Source organism: Apis laboriosa, unplaced genomic scaffold (genome assembly GCF_014066325.1).
Source record: "Apis laboriosa isolate Shangri-la unplaced genomic scaffold, ASM1406632v1 scaffold12_cov154, whole genome shotgun sequence".
Taxonomy (NCBI): Eukaryota; Metazoa; Arthropoda; class Insecta; order Hymenoptera; family Apidae; genus Apis; species Apis laboriosa.
Genome location: NW_025221207.1, coordinates 5,155,255 through 5,172,156, shown reverse-complemented (window position 1 = coordinate 5,172,156; position 16,902 = coordinate 5,155,255). Strand labels below are relative to the sequence as shown.

The window sequence follows — 16,902 nt, the reverse complement described above, 5'->3', positions numbered from 1 at the left end:
AAGTCTAAAATACGCGTAAAATAATCGTTAAAAAAAAAAATGCTACTATTCCACAAATAATTCCTAAACGATTATTCATACAAAATACAATAATACATATTACAAACGCAGAGAACCAATTTGTTCAGCCTCATATTTTCCAATTACTAGATTAATTTCAATCAAATTAAATTTTCGCAACGAACTAGTAGCGATCAGTTAATTTAAGGAAGAAGAAGAAACCAAGAAAAAAAAAAAAAAAAGAACAATCATTTCTCATCCCGTATCACCGTAATTACCAACCGACCAATATTTATCACCGTTAAATTTGACCGCCGGTTTCCGCTCGTGAAAGCTCGAGAACGATAACGAAAGCGAGAACCCATTACATAAAGCATAAGTAGCGTTATCTCATCGTGTAACACTTGTTCCGTGCGAACGTTTCACGAGGCCACAGAGGAGACACGCGTCCCTCCGCCTGGCCTCCTCCTCCTCCTCCTCCTCCTCCTCCTCCTCCTCGTCGTCTGTTGGTCCCCTTTCGCCGTAACCGGGGTCGCTTTTTTGCCACGGACGTCTCCTTTTGCAGCTGAACGTGGAACCCGTGGCTCAAAGTGTCTCGCGCCTACGCCCCTCCCCCTCCTCCACGTTTCAATGTAAAACGCGGGCCCGCATCGGGTTCGAGGATGAATCGTTTCTATATTCTACCCCGGCTTTTCATTCGGGCTCCTCGAGAAAGACGCGAAGGTCGAGTAATTAAATCTTCGCGTGGCGAGCGTGCGGTGTTTGCGGTAATGCGGGGTATTTTATTTTCGTGGAAATGGAGTAGTAGTGGTGGATAGGGGATACGGGAATTGAAACGTTAAAGTCGCATTCGATCGCATTTAATTTAATTTTTCGGGAGTTCTTTTGACGATGTGGAGTGTCTTATTTTTTTCGAGTTGGTATGGAATTTTAAGAGTGTTTTTTTTTTTTTGGCGGAGTACTTTAATTTTTGAGATTATTGAGATTATATGACAGGTTTGATTTAGGTTCTTCTTTGATTTTTGAAGGAATTTGATATCTCTGACGATGTATTCTAGTTTTTGAGATGGTAAATATTGTAGATAACATTTGATTTTTGTTTGAAGCGTGTTCGTGACACCGTATTTTATCTTTATTGCGTAATACACTAAGAAAGAAGGAACAAAGAAAGAATTTTATTTTTATTGTCAATGTATTAAAAAAATACTATTAAAATTATAGTATTTTATTATTAATAATATCGATAGTGTTAAAACTTAATTCGTATATTTGGATTTTATTTATCGAATTGTACTATTAGAAAATTAAAAAAGAAGATTTGTTTTTCAAATCGATAGTATTAGTAATATGATTAGATCATCAATATTGATAATGTATTTGTTTTCGATATCGTTTACGTATTACAAATTTTGAAGAAAGAAAAAAAAAATCACAATATCTTCTTAGATAATGACATATCTTATTTTGTCTTAAATAATTTAGTTGTAACTTATCATTTGTAAATAACTCGATATATTGAAAAAAATAATGATTCATCGACGCGAATGCATCTAATGCTCGAAAACAACTCCAATCAACTAAAACAGATCGCTTTTAGAATTATCTCTTTAACAAACTTGTAAAACGATTTTGAGAATAATCTAAATTAGACAACAATATTAATATTCATCAATATTGTATTAATATTTTTATCTAAAATTTTATACGACAGATAAAACAATTTTCAAAATATTTTTAATTATTTTCTCACAACCGTTCGAGCATTAGATAATATAAAGTGCAAGCATTTATGGTTTCGCTCAATCTTCATCGTAATCTGTTTGTTATTCCTCTCGTTCCTGTATAGCCAGATTTTGCTTTTCTCCGAAAGAATTTCCAACCGTGAAATGAAAGTTCTCACACAAAGCTTAATTTGTATACTTTGAATCGAAAACTTTTCAGAAGAGAAAAAAGATTTAAATTTCAGATTAAAAATTATATATCACATTCTTGTTCGCCAGTTGCATGAATCATCATACTCGTTAAATATTTCAACAACAACTATGTCGTTTAATTCAAGAAAAAACAAGATACACTTCGCGAACCTTTTTAATTGACCCACTTTTCAAAAGCACACTGTTCTCGTTAATTTTTCTGCTGCGTATCTTTCTCATAAAATTATTAGCACGAAGCAAGATTAATTGCCTCCCACTTCGAAACACCTCTCTCGAACGACTTCTCGATACTTTGATTCTCAAGAACTACGCGTGTAATCTCGAAAACTCGTACTTGGGATCAATCTCGCCACTTACGATTTACTCTTTCAACAACAGCGCGTTTCTGTTTCTTTTTTTGCCGTAGCCTTTCGCCTAGCTGTCGAAAAAGAAAACGAGAATACGAGAAGAACTTGCGTGGAAAGCACGTTGCACACGTGTCTTCCTCTTTCATCTCTTTCGGAATCTTTGATGTCGAGAAAAATACAGAGTTTTATAAAATACATTGAATCGTGGAACGATTTCGTGCACGCGTTTTTAATTTTAATTATAAGTTTTAAGAATATTCTCCGGTGAAAAATATTACAATCTGCAATTTGGTGAATTTTTGGTGAAAATAATTATAGCTATATTTTTTTTCAATTAACTATCTTATTTCAGTTTTACTTTGAACGCAATTGAATTAGCTGGAAAAAGTAGAAGAGCATCACTCTATCGCGAGATTAAAGTCGAGAACTTTGTAACACGCGGGGGAGGGGATGTTTTATTTAAGGGGAAAAAGATTTAATTATCAATGTTGTTATTGATCGAATATAGAGGTTTTGTAAAGAAAAGTCGTATGAAGTCCAGAAATTGCGTGCTAAGATAATTTTGTCCTTACATTGAGCTCACCTGCGAACGAGCAGGTGTGTCCCTCGTTCGTACGAAAGAATTTAAAAGGTTTGAAGCATCGAACCGATATTATCGAGCAGCTGCACACTCTTGACAATTTTTAAATTACGACTTCTTGTACTCTCGGTAATTAAAATGTTACATTTTTATTTGTAAGATAAATCGTACGGTAATCGCAACGTTTTTTTCTCTTGAATTTTTCTTGAATTAAATTTGACCAAAGATTTTTTAAATCCTCCATTTATAAATAATTTAATCGTGCAACAAATCCCAAAAAATGTAATGAATATCAAGAAATGTGGATACAAAATAATCTATGCTCGCTCAAAGCAAAAAATCCGTAACGAATTTGTACCGAGGAAAGGGATGAATCGATTATTGATGAAGAGGAGGAGCACAATCAGTTGGAAACCCCCTCCAGCTATCGTATTTCTCGAGCGCTTTCGACATTTAGAAATACGAGATCTATGGCGTTCTATCTTCGAGTAAGAAACAGAGCAACTGAAACACGAGCCAGGGCAAGATTGGAATAGTTATCCGTATCAAAAGAGAGTCTTCCACGAATTGCGTTCCTTTTCGGATTATTATCAGCGAGGAGAAGGGGGAAAGAAGGAGGAGGGTTGGAAAAATTCAACCGGGGAAAAAAAGCATCCGGTTATTGCGTGCGCTGTTTCGTTACGAAAATACGCTCGTAAACTGTCGAAGAAAAAACAAAATTGCTTCGAGGTTCGAGGCACGCTCATCCTATAGGAATGTATAATTAGTAGCACATGAAACGCGTAATTTTTAGGGTGTGATAATAAACAATGATGATTTTACGTGTCCTTCTTTTTGACCAGTTCGTTTTTTAATATTGTCTTCTTTGATTAAATATCTTCCACGAAATTTTGTATATTTGGTTAATTTTTTTATTATTTCTCGAGATATACAGGTCTTGTCTTCAAGATAAGTCAATAGATAGAAATATACAAAAATATAAAATCGTACGATATAATCATTGTTTTTTATTTAAAAAAGAAGTTAAGATATCAGAAATCATAATATATATATATATATATATATATATATATATTAATTTAAAAAATAATTTAAAAAATTGTTCTCTGATTGTTCGGATCCTGAGCATTTGGAAGACATTTTATTCTACTATCTTAATTCGTTTACATAAAAAAAGAGGTCAGAGCCAAGTTAAAAAATGCTCCACATTCTCTTAGATCCGTAGTTATTCGAAAATAGCAAGGAATTAAGTGAGATGATTAAAAATAATTCACTTTGTTGACTTTACAGAAAAATATCAATGGAATGCACAGTTGCGTCTTCGTTTTCCTTTTAAATTTCTCAATATGTTTACAGGCACATTTTTTAAATGATCGAGGGTGTAAATACTAGAAGAATTTACTATATCCAAGATTATGTTTTCTCTTCATAGTTCTTCGAATACTTGGAGTAATATTAGAATATGTAGGACACTTTCTTTTTCGAATATTAAAATATTGTATGGAAAAATTGACAACTATTCCTTAAAAAAATAAAAAAAGAAATATTTTGCGTCAGAAGATACAAGAAACTTTTCAACAACATGTTTGAATAATAAAAATAATAAATATTTTTAAATATAATTCATAAATACAATTAATTAAAATACGATTAAAATAAATGTAATCAAGTTTTTCTTGTAAAAGATAGCAGCGATTTTTCGAATAATATTTCTATCTGTTGATTAATTGCGAGATGTATAATATTATCTTATCGTGCTTTTAATATGTTCCTAAGAAGGGATCGACTACTTATACATCAATTAATATACTATTAAACTACATGTGAAGAAAAATGTGGTCAATTGTTTCGTAATAAGCAATCCTGAAGTTTATTCAAAAAATTTGAATGGCACAGAATACTGAAAAAAAATCTGAGATAATCATCGATACACCAATTAAATTATCAACAAATTGTATACTATTAAAAATACAATAATACTTGTCTTGGAAAATCCAACTAATTTGGAATTAATCAAAGAAACAGAATGAAAAAATTATTGAAGATCGTGAATGGAATATAACTACAACGAAGTGAATTCTCAACATGGGGGAAGAAGATTCGATGAAAACGAAGTTCCACGATGAAAACTGTCGTTCCAGTTGTCGACGAATTGCCGCCGTTTATAGGGTTGTTCATCCCGTGCGAACGATCTTAACGAGTTGAAACAACTTTAATTAAGCGCATTACGCTAGACTGTACCGTTCAACTATCGTGTTCTGACATGAGGAAATAATGCCTTTTTACTCGAGTTATCCGAACGTGTGTTCTACACGTATCCACGAAATTGTGATTAGTTTTGACGAATCAATGATAATCAGTGATAAAATTATTGTATCGAAGAAATTTCATTTAAATATTTATATCATTACGAGGTATGTTTTAGAAAGAATTCCTCAATTATTTATTATGATTTTAAAAAGATTACCAATAATGAAATTTTTGAAATTTTAAAGTAAAAATGAAGGAAATAGGATTCCTATAATTATAATAATTTATTGATTCAATATTTGTCAAAGAGTTTCAAACAAAGATCATGTTAAAGCCATCTTTAAATTTAACAAGATAAGATGCTTAGGATAAGTGAATTAAATATTTAAAAATACACGTTTTGAGTTACCACAATGGTTTAATGAGTTCCTGGAATTTAAAACGTTCGAAGCACTTCCTCGAATCCAGTTTTCAAGTATTCAGAAAATCCTGCAAAGTGAAAACTCTTCAAGAATTCAGTCACTTGAAAATTGTCAAGTATTTTCATTCTAAATGAATACATTGATTATTATTTAAACAAAACTACATATACACATTCTTATTTGTAGAAATTATATCTTTTCGCTCATACATAAATTACTACAACGCGTAAAGAATAATAAATTCAAATAAAATAATATTTCGACAATCGAAAAAATATCGAGAGATTCTCTTCATACAAAATTCACGTGCAAGAATTCACAGAAAGAAGAAGAAAAGCAAATCGATGCTATCGTTAATTTCTCCCTTATAGAATTTATTATATCAAAAATAATAATAATCACGATAAATTGCAACTGTAACACATATCTTCGCTTCTTCTCTCTTTTTCGCAACAGGATGAAAAGATGGAACGATCCATCCTTAAACGGAGTTCAGAAATGCCAATTTCAATCATGTCGTTTATTTCCAGATTTTACTATTACCGATCTTCAAGCATAACGAATTCGATCTTGTCGAAGACGCAGGGATGAGATCGATTTACCGGCGCGAGACGAGAAAAATAAGTGACGAAGAAGAAGGGACGGGGCGAAGAGAACGAGAGGAAACCGGTCTCCTCGGGATGGCCGGGATTCTTTTTCTGTTATATTCCTTCCCTTCTTTTTCTTATCCCTCTTCTTCGTCTCCATCCCTCCTCCCCGTACCCCTCGTCTCACTCGAGTCACGGGTCATGATAAATTAGTGGGTATACGCCGCGCGGAGGAGGCACAACTTGTGCCACGAACGTGAGAAAAGGATCTTCCTTTTTTCTTTTCTTTTCTTTTCTTTTTTTTTTTTTTTTTATCAACGTGATCCCGATGCCTGCATAATTTTCGTGTCCCGGCATCAGTGTATCCTGTGCAATCTGACATTGATACCGGCGCCGTGTACCCTCCTCTCCTTTATAATTTTTAAATTGAAAAATATGAAGGGCCGTAATACGAATAAAAACGTCGCGGTTTTTGAGATATATAGGGTGAGCAATTGGAATCGATCGTATCACGAATTCGATGACACGAAATCCAATCTCGAACAATCTCTCCTCTTTCCTGCTTTGATCCTCTGTGGACGGCCATATTTTTGTGCTGGACTTTGAAAAATTTGAGGAAAACATTCATCTTTAATTTAATCCAGCAATCGTTAAATGGAACGATTGACAATCTTTCTCTTTTAAAATAATAAAAAGAAAAGTTTCCATTTCTAAAATAATTGAAGTCGAGAATAATATTACGAATCTTTCAAAGAATACAATACAAGAAAGGGGAGAGAGTTTTGCAACAAGCCAATGATAAAGTATCCACGAAAATTAATACACCCTTCGTGAATTATAACGCGTTATAACTCAGACACGATTTCTATGATTAATTTCAATACTCATGACTAATTTTCACTAATTATTTTTTTCTTTTTTTCTGTCCAGGCATGGCGACCGCCGGTCTTGAGGTGCGCGAGGCTGGGCGAGCGTTGCGTGTGCAAACGGAAGCGCCGCATCTCGTTTCCACGGGAAGCGGACGTTTGTCAACGGCGGTGACCCTACATCCTTTGCCCGAAGGTAAGGCTGAAGGCATGCTTGTTCACCTGTGCGTGGCCGTGAATTGGAAAAACGGTGGTGTATTTGGCGAGGGTAAACGGTGTGTCGAATTTGTTCATCGATTTGTCTCCTCGATCGAGCGGTCGATGTGGGTGAACGCGATTGAAAGATGAATTAACCTTTGGATGTGGTAAGAGTGGCGGAATTGAAATAGTTTTTGACTGTGTATATATATATAGAGCACTAACATCAGAGAATTGAGATTAATGATGATGATTAATGATGGAGATTTGAAAGGAGTTTTCGTTATTTGAATTTATTCTTTTGGAACGATCGGTATATTTATCTTCAATTGAAATATCTACAATTTATATTGCTTATGAATTGTAGATAATTTTAACGATAATAATTTCTAGATTGTATATTTTTCCGTTTTTCTTCTTCGTTTTGATTTATTCAGTAGTTTAAATTGAATCACAAGTGTCGAGTTAAAATTTGTTTTGTAATAAAAATATGGTATTCCAAAAGGAAGTAGATTCTTCTGGGAAAGTTGAATTTTTAAAATCGTTTATTAAATTTATAACCAGGCTGTATAAATTGAGGCGACAACCGTTTGCCAGATAACGTTGCAATTATAACGCAATGATTCATCAATTTTAATCCGTGATTCCAACACGTAGTATGTAATTCTGTCTGATAAAAGTTTAATAGTGATGTACGAGTATGAGATCCAACGTGCTGGAAAGTTTCACTTCTCTTGTGCGTTACACAAATTCTGCGATTATATCTCTGTGAAATGAAATATAGTGAATTTCTTTGAAAAGATTTTCCTGGAATTTTCCCGTGTCTCGATGCTTCCTTGTCGTCTATAATAGAATACATTAAGAGGTCGAGGGATTCTGGGTATTCTCGTGTATTCTCAGATATATAATTAGGAAACTAGACGAGAAGAGTTTATTAATAACCGTGCGTGTCAATTTATTAACTTTTTTAATCAAAATTTATATTCTGAATCGTGTCATGCATGAATTCAATCAAATAAAAATATTTCTATTAATTTAAATACAAATTAAATTTATATCTGTTATAAAACAAGAAATAATTTAAATTTAAAATAATAAATTGATTTTAATAAAATTCATTTAAAATTATATAAATCGTTTGATAAGGGGAAAGTTTTTTTTCCAAATTTTTAATGAGATTACACATTCGTTCGTGATCTTGAGTTCATTGTCGAAGCCCCACTTGCTTCAATTATGCAATCTCATATCGCGTATTTTTATCCTCGATCGAATCGAATAAATACCAGATGATGAATTTTATCCAAATCCTTTCTATCTCTCGAGCCAGAAACAAAATCGTTTTCTATATCGAATCTTCATCATCCGATACAATCACGATTCCATTAATCTTTGTGTCAATATTTAAATACTTTTTTTCTTTTTCTTTTTCATTGAAACATGAACTTATCTTCTCATTAAAAAAATTTTTAAAATTTTTAAAATCCAATTAAATGAGCTGACGCTCGCTACGTATCTGTTTGTTAATCTCGATTCCAAGATTCACAATTCTATTATTAGAAAATCACGAGTTGATGTCAAAAATTTTGCGCGTACGAGGATTGAATCATATTTCAATTACTATAAACAAGATTTTTCAGACAAGATTTTAAACGATCCATCAAGTAGTTGGAAGTAGTCATCGGTAACGAGATGACGGTATGACTCGCAATTAAGTGTTGGACGTCGTGCAATTAGCCTGGTAAAATTCATCAACCTACCTACCAACCTCCGGCAGTCTACTTATTCCTGAAATAATCGAGACGCGGCGAGATTTCTCTCCACAGGCGACGGAGATTCACGCTTTTAAAAATATATCGGGGACGCGGCAGGAAGCCGCGAGAGATCCTCTGTGCACGTGCACCGGTGTCAAAACCGGAAAGGAGCCGACCGAACACAAATATTTGCATTCATCGACGAAATCGAATGGTTAGTCAACTCAAGCCATTCACGCTTAATCTCTATCGTGTTCTGAATTCTTTACGATTCTACGTGTTCTCCTTTCTAAGATCTTGCGATACAGTTAATTAAACTTAACTGTAGAATTAATGAAAATAATTACGTTCTGATTACGTTCAATTTTAATAAAAATTATCTGTCTGTTTTTTACAGAATTACAGAAACAAAATATTTTGAAATCAATCAAAATTTTATTGGTTTGATGATCCTTAAGTGTCTTATGTTATTCTTTGGGTTATCAAATACTGAACTTTTTTATGATTGACGATTTTTTTTATAGTGTATTAGTTAAATTATATCAATATTTTGAAAGAAAATATATATATCGTTAGCTGCTATTTTGGATATCTTGTATCGCATAAAATTTACTATGATGAAGAAGACTTTACGTAACTTTGAATTCTAACGATCAGATGAGTTTCTTGAGTGAGTGGCTTTCTTGTTTTGCTTTTTTTCCTGATTATTTATTCCAAAAGATACACAATGATAAATGTTTTAAATTTACAGAAGGTAAAGAAAATTTGACAAGTTCTAAAATAGAAAATTTCTTGCAATCTTCTTTAAGTATGCAATTCATGCACACTTGCAAGAAAAGGAGCTTTTCCATGGAGAAAACTGAAATTTCGTAACTGGTTTTGTAATTTTCCGAGATACAATCGGCTTTCCACGCAAAGGAATCGAAGAAGAATAGTATGCGGCGATCTTACTGTCAATAGAACAAGATAACAATGACGTCGTCTCGTCTAGTATGCGCGTTTCCGCATGAGAGGCACTTACTATGCATATACGAGACGTTTTCTATGCGATTGATGTTGCGTAGTTGCTGGAATTTATGTATAAAAGTTTTTCTTTTTTGCGACTATGATAACGATTCTTGGAACCATAAATTGATTTGATGGAATGATAGATAAAATTTAAATCAGTTCTAATTTCTACCTACTTTTGTATATACCTATTAAAACCTCGATTTTTACAATTATCGATGATTTATCAAAATCTGAGAAAGTAAGAAAATTTTTGATTCAAATAACAAACAAGGAATAAAACTTAAGGCGTTAAAAGAAAATTTTCAGATCAGAGCGAATGAACGCGACATAAAAATAAAATTTCACTATCGTTAATTACAAAACAAACTTTCTCCAAACTCATCCCGATACAACGATCGAAATGTAATGATTAAAACGAAGATAGAACACCGAAAGGATTAGATCAGAGAGGCGGCTTTTAAAAATCGGACTGGGAATGCAACTGTCTATAAATAAAGATCGCGCTGCATTTCTGGCTCGGCCTACTATCTAAATTCTGCCCCATTGAAAAAAACCGTGCCGATCGAATATTTAACCGGTTCCTTCCACCTCGTGGAATCGTATGCCGGATATCGACTCCCCACGGCCTCCAAGGGAGCCGTGCAAAAGCCCTTCTTTTCAGCGCAGCCGTGCAACGTGCATTTTACGTTCGTGCACGTGCGTCCAATGAAACGGCGTCGTGTAAAGGAACGGTGATTACCGTGGCGGAAAAAAATCCAATGCGAGGAGTGCGTTTTCCTGCGCGGCGAGTCGCGAACCGGAAACTCTTCTCGATCGATAAGAAAGCAATCTTGAGATTACTGTAAAGAGGAACAGAGGTGGGCTATACAGGTGTTGGGCTATATCGGATCTTGAGTAACGAGAGTAATACAGTACTTAAATTAATTGGATTGTTTTCAACATACGAGGCATGGTAATTGGTTTCTTATTTACAAGAAAATTTTATAAATGTGCGTATATTTTTTATTTATTTATTTTTTATTAAATAGGATAATCAGATGTGACTTATAACTGACGAAGTTTAATCGTGAAATTTTTAATATTTGTTGCTTGTCGATGTAATCGTTGAAATTAGGTTTTTTTCTTTTAGTATTGTCCTTGTTTTATCGTCTCCTTTTTCTTTTTATTTTCTTCTTTTAACATAGAAAATGTTACTATGGATGTGATTCCATAGTAATTTGGAATTCTTAGACTCGTGTGCGGTCCGCGTTCCTTGCATATATTTCCTCTCTCTTCCTCGATGTGCTTGTTCATTTTATAGCTCGTACGAGATTCTTCCAGAGCGTAAATCACATCGTATTGAATATTGAAACGCCAAAGTATGTTTTTCAGAGCAATAGAATTTCAAATCTTGATTGCTTTTTAGGATCTTCTTATCGAGAAGATTATCCTTCGTTAATTAACTTTCTTCATTAAAGTTAACGTATAGTATATTCTGTTTCGAATATGTTAAAAAATCTAGAAAATTTTAAAATTTGAGATTTTTTTTCAATTTTTATGATAAATATTGTTTTTACATTCGCTCGGAACAATATGAGGCGTAAAGCACGTGTGCTTATTCACGTAATTTTTATTGATTCTTTTAGAATTGTTTTTTCTTTTTTAATAAAATTTTAACTATAACTATATATTTATAACTAATTTTTCCTCGTATCATTATATACTTGTATGTGCAATAAAAGAATACTACAATACTTCCAAGAAAATCCGCTCTATAATTAAATAATGGCTGCAATGAAATGTGATTAACTATAGTGTGCTCATAAATCATCAAACGTACGATGATCTTGTTCAGGACACGTTTCATCCGTACTTTCTTCTCGTATAGAATATTTCAGTCTAGTGCGTCAGAAATAAATTTCATGGGAAGGAGCATATGTCCAGAAATTTTATTTCATGTTTCCAGAAACACACTAGCCTTCCTGAAAGCGATGAATCAAAATAGTGCATCCATCCCATTTTGCAGTTAACAACCTCGTCAATTTATAATTTTTTTTTTCATTATTACATATAGAGCAAACTCAAAATTACTTTATTAAAATCATTTGTGATTTGTTTTAAAAATACTCGTTTTTGAGAAATTAAATATTAATTGGAATTAATAATTTTTTAGAAATTGGAATTCATTATACAACTTCAAAACCGCGAATTCATCTGCAAAATTCCCTTGACAAAGCAAAGATCACAGACATACTCCACAGTTATCCAGATGACTCAAAAAAAAAAACTCGATCAAGAAGCATAGACTAATCACTGTGTAATTAATCAATATACGATTTCTTGTAATATACATATCCTAGAAATCTTCGTGAAACATCTTTAAGCATCTTAGAACTATCGTTTAAATGTTAAAAGTGTAAGAAAAAAATAGACGATGATGGTAATGATGACGAGGTGGAAGATGCACTGCACAAGTAGAAGAAGAAGAAGAAGAAGTTAAGTTTACAAAAAAGGAGAAAAAGTCAAAGGGGAAAAAAAGAAAAAAAAGAAAAAAAAAATTATGAAGCAACTTTGTGATGGTGCACGTTCACATGCACAAAGTGCACGTGCATAGCCTCATATATGACGCCTCTGTACACGCGGTATATAAATGGCGTAAAGGCGTTTACGCGGTCGAAGGGGAGTCGGAGGAGAGGACAGTAACCCACGAGGAACGTTCTGTCTCATAAGCGTGGTACGTTGCACTTAAATATAGTCGGTGCATAGAGAGGAAGATAGACAGAGAGAGGATCCATGGAGAAAAAGGGAAAAGTGTACGACGTATGTTTGAATGTGCGTGAATATCGGTGGAAGAAAGATAGAGAAAGTGGCGGAAAGAGAGAGAGAAAGAGAGAGAAGGGGAGAGAACGCAATATAAATTATTGCATGAGTCAATCCTCAAAGTGGCGTGTATTTTCAGGCGACGTTCGTTTTTCTCGGCTGTTCTATTATTCTCTTTTAGCACGACCGGCTCCCAGTCCTGGAAGTAGTACGCTCACGGATACCAGCGATCGAAAGTAGCGCGTTTCTTTCGGGGGAGGCTGTTCAATGTTTAACCCCTTACCCCTTGCAATTCAATCACACAGATGTTGGATCAAGAATTATCGTTTTAATTTGAAAATTTCGCTCGCAAATCGATCGAAATAAAATTGTAGAAAGAGGTGAAAATATTCAGATATTGGAAACAAAATTTGTATTAATAAGTAGCTTTTACATACAATTTATCCTCGAAGGGGACAATTAATCCTATTAGAGCAAAATCAATAATAATTTTTAGAGATTATAGAGGATGGGATCAATAAATTTATGATACTCTCTTAAGTATATTTTTGATGTGAGAATGAAGTATGTTGGGATTCAAAGTTCAAAGTTTTTAATTCTAAAGAATTATGTTATTTAATATCATTTTTTCGAAAAAAAACGCCCAATAATTCTCATTAAAGACCAATTATAAAATAAACGATGCAAAAGCAACCGGGGATAAATTGGACCATTCATCATCCGTAAAGGTGATTACGCTAAATATCCCATCTAATCGTTCCAGAAGCGGAAGCTTTATTGTCGGTCGATGCATTTCGCATTCGCATTAACCTGATCCACCGGATAGATATCAACAAAGAACTGATCACAGCCGCGGCACACGCGACCTCGTAGAACGAAACGATCGCCAGGAAGTAATCCTTCCTGTTTCTCGTTTTCAGTACGTAACTGTCCAACGTCATTGTTTGACCAGCTTTTAACACGTTCAACCAGGCTTGAGCCGTTGATGCTTGAAGCGCTGTGTCGACGCAAGACATAGTGTCAGGCTTCAAAAACAGAGTTACACGTTTTACACTTTGAGCCGTGTATCCTTTTAAGCGTGCCGTTGTTAGTTCTGTGCTAGAGTTAGGTGGATGTTTAGAAATCTGTTGTTGACAGATGGAAACTCGTTTCTCTTTTTTTTCTTTCTTTCTTTTCTTTTTGGAAAAAGAAGAAAAAATTACTGAAATAAATTCTTTTTATATTTTTCGTTTAATCTAAGATTTGTTTGAGATGAGTTAATTTGAGATGAGTTTGGTGAATTGATTTCGTACTCGATATGAAATAAAGTATAAACAAGAAATAACATTTTTTAGGTGAAAAATTTGTAAATATCAGAGTATATTATAGATAGATATTACGGAGTCACGGTAATTAAGTGATACAGCATTTAAATATAGCATATAAATCTATTATACGTGTGTGTAACATCTACATGTTAGTTTAAAATTAATAAATTTCCGTTGTTAAATGGTTTTGCAATATTTATATATATGGATAACGATATCATTCTCTTGCAGTGTCTGCGGTTTTACCGAATTAAAAGTCAATTTGTCTTTCGTTATCGCTGGAACAGTTTTATTTCTTTCAAGATAAAATGGATATGATACGTTCAGATAACTCGGCAAAAGAAACAAATTATTACAGTAGAATTATTTACGAACAATAAAAGGAAACAAAAATTTAAGTACGTTGAATGAAAAAAAGAAAAAAAAAAGAAATCCCAGCAAAGAAATTAATATTCTCATTATAGAGATTATTACACTTTTCTTTGTAATTATAACTTTTTAATATTTTTAATTAATTAATATCTATATTTTTATATTATACATCTAATTTTAATCATCTTCTAATTAAAAAAAAAAATCTCATACGCAGAGATATCGAATCACTTTCACTTCCATCGAAGCCTTCAACAAAACCCTTCACCCGATAAATTTTTTTCAGATCGATGCATTCCATCAACTCTCGTACCAATTTCAAACCTATTACACTTATATCGCATATTTCCCATCTCTATGAGATCGAAATAATCAATAAGAATGAGAACACAGAACGGCAATGGAATGCAATGGTCTCTCTAGGATATCATAATGCGGAGAATGCAAAAGAATCGTGGTCGAGCATGAGTTAGCTCGGATTGATCAAAATCACGAGTCGAATTGAACGTGGCAAGTCTCTCTCGTGAACATGACACGTTCTCACACCTGTTTCCTCCTCGAAAAAACGGTGCTGGCTCCATTGAAATTTATAATCGTGCCAGACGAACCACGAAGAACTTTCTCCAACCAGGACGAAATTCTGTCTACATGAACGTAACTATAAAACATATAAATTGGACGATCAACCCAAAAGAGCTCGATCACATTTTTCCTGATCTCCCGTTCAATCTCCCGCCTTTGTACCGGCTCCTATCTCACGATCTTAATTTTAGTAACCAAAACGATCTCTATTTTCTCTATTGTGTCGAGAAATTATTGGGTTGGTGCATATTTTTACTTCTTCGAATAAGTGTTTTTTCTTTTTTTTTAAATCATATATATCATCAATCAAAATAATTTTCAAATATTTTCCTCTACGCCTAATTATTATTATTTCATATTGTTAGGTAAATTCGTTTTCTTTCTCACTTATTTCTTTTTCTTTAATCCTATCAATTTTAAATCTGAAGAAACTACATAAAAAATTATGTATTTATCCTTGTAATTATACTCAGCCTCATTATACATTCAATTTCAATAATAAATATAACCTTCATGGTTTAATTAAATATAGTTTTTCTGTGATAATAATTTTTCTGCAATATAATTACGTGTAATAGATATTCGCAGGCGTATAAAAACACACAAATAATTTATTTAAAAAAAAGAAAAATCTATCAAATGATCTATAGAAAAAACATTATAAAATGTTACAAAGAATCTAAAGTTTCTAAATCTGTTTTTCCCCTCCTCTCTTTCTCTCTCTCTATTTATTAAGAATTTCGTGACTGGTTGTTGTGTGATCGAGGATCGTTTAGCGTGTGGATTACACGGGATGGATGGTCCATCAGTGTTGATGGAATTACAGTTTGCAGCGGTTGTAGATCGCAGATGCGATTCGGTCGGTGTAATTGCACATACTCCTGCCGGAATCTCAGCTACGGATCACTACGGATTTATCGGGTGTTACGCAACGCCGTCAATTTTGTTAATTCATTGCTACGAAGCTAGGACTGGAATGCAGATAGAGCTGTTCTGTGGTGGAGCTGCTTTGAGCGAGTGAAACTCGTTTTATTGGAAACTTGTGGGTTTTCGCGATATGGATCGCGAGCTATTCGCATAACATTACGAATAAACTTCTTCGAATTAAATTTTCATTTCATTAACTAATTATTTAAAAAAAAAATTCAATGATCTTGATATACATGATATATTGGCAAGGTCGTTAAAATTATAAAAAATTTATATTCTAGGATAAATTCAAAGTCTGAAAAGAATTTCTTTGCATAACATAATCCATTGAGGTAATAATATTAAAAAAAAGAGACACAAAAATTGTTCCCATGATTCAATCCTTCATTACAACTATCAAAGCTATTAAAAATACACATCTTTTTTTTTATCTCATTTCCACCAAAAAAAGAAAGAGAGAGAAGAAAATTCTTACACGAAACAAAAATTCAATATTCGATATATCAACTCTCGTTTCAAAAATTCCCTCGATTCCATCCTTGTTTACCACCAACCCCCGCGGAATCCAAAATATTTACATTTTACAAATCATCTGATGACAACCGTATGAAACAGAACGAAGGGAGAAAGAAATTAAAAAAAGAAGAAAAGAAAAAAGAAAGAGAAAAGAGTAATTCTCGAAAATCGTCGCGTGCTGCGTTTCGCAAAGTAGGCGAGCCTTCTTCACCCCTCTGCACGAGAGGTGTATTTTGAACGTTGCGTGGCGGAAGCTTTTCCAAAAAGACCGAAAATGCGCGAGAGAGTGGACGACCGCGCCAAAACTAAATATAACATCCCAGTCCTTTGTAGAATGCGCCGCGATTTACTCGGTTTCTCTCGCAGATCCCGTATATACTAACCGAAGTTATTTCGCGTTAATGATCGAGCCGACCCTTTCACGGGGAATATCCTGCGAAAAGTAACGCG

The 16,902-nt window shown here is 33.6% G+C and overlaps 1 protein-coding gene across 4 annotated transcripts in view; it reads left to right on the top strand.

Moving 5' to 3' along the window:
* LOC122720534 (pleckstrin homology-like domain family B member 1) overlaps positions 1 to 16,902 on the top strand; it is a 69,696-nt gene that overhangs the window by 27,948 nt on the left and 24,846 nt on the right. The window contains exons 1-2 of one of the 4 annotated variants that reach the window (XM_043947301.1): positions 7,072 to 7,182; positions 8,822 to 9,149. Coding sequence is in view for 1 of the 4 variants with exons in the window: in XM_043947300.1 (XP_043803235.1) it covers positions 7,053 to 7,182 (130 nt within the window). In the remaining 3 variants the exon portion in view is untranslated. Of the gene's footprint in view, positions 1 to 7,050; positions 7,183 to 7,276; positions 7,352 to 8,821; positions 9,150 to 16,730 lie in introns of those variants that run through there. The other 3 variants (XM_043947300.1, XM_043947302.1, XM_043947303.1) reach the window with 3 other exon arrangements.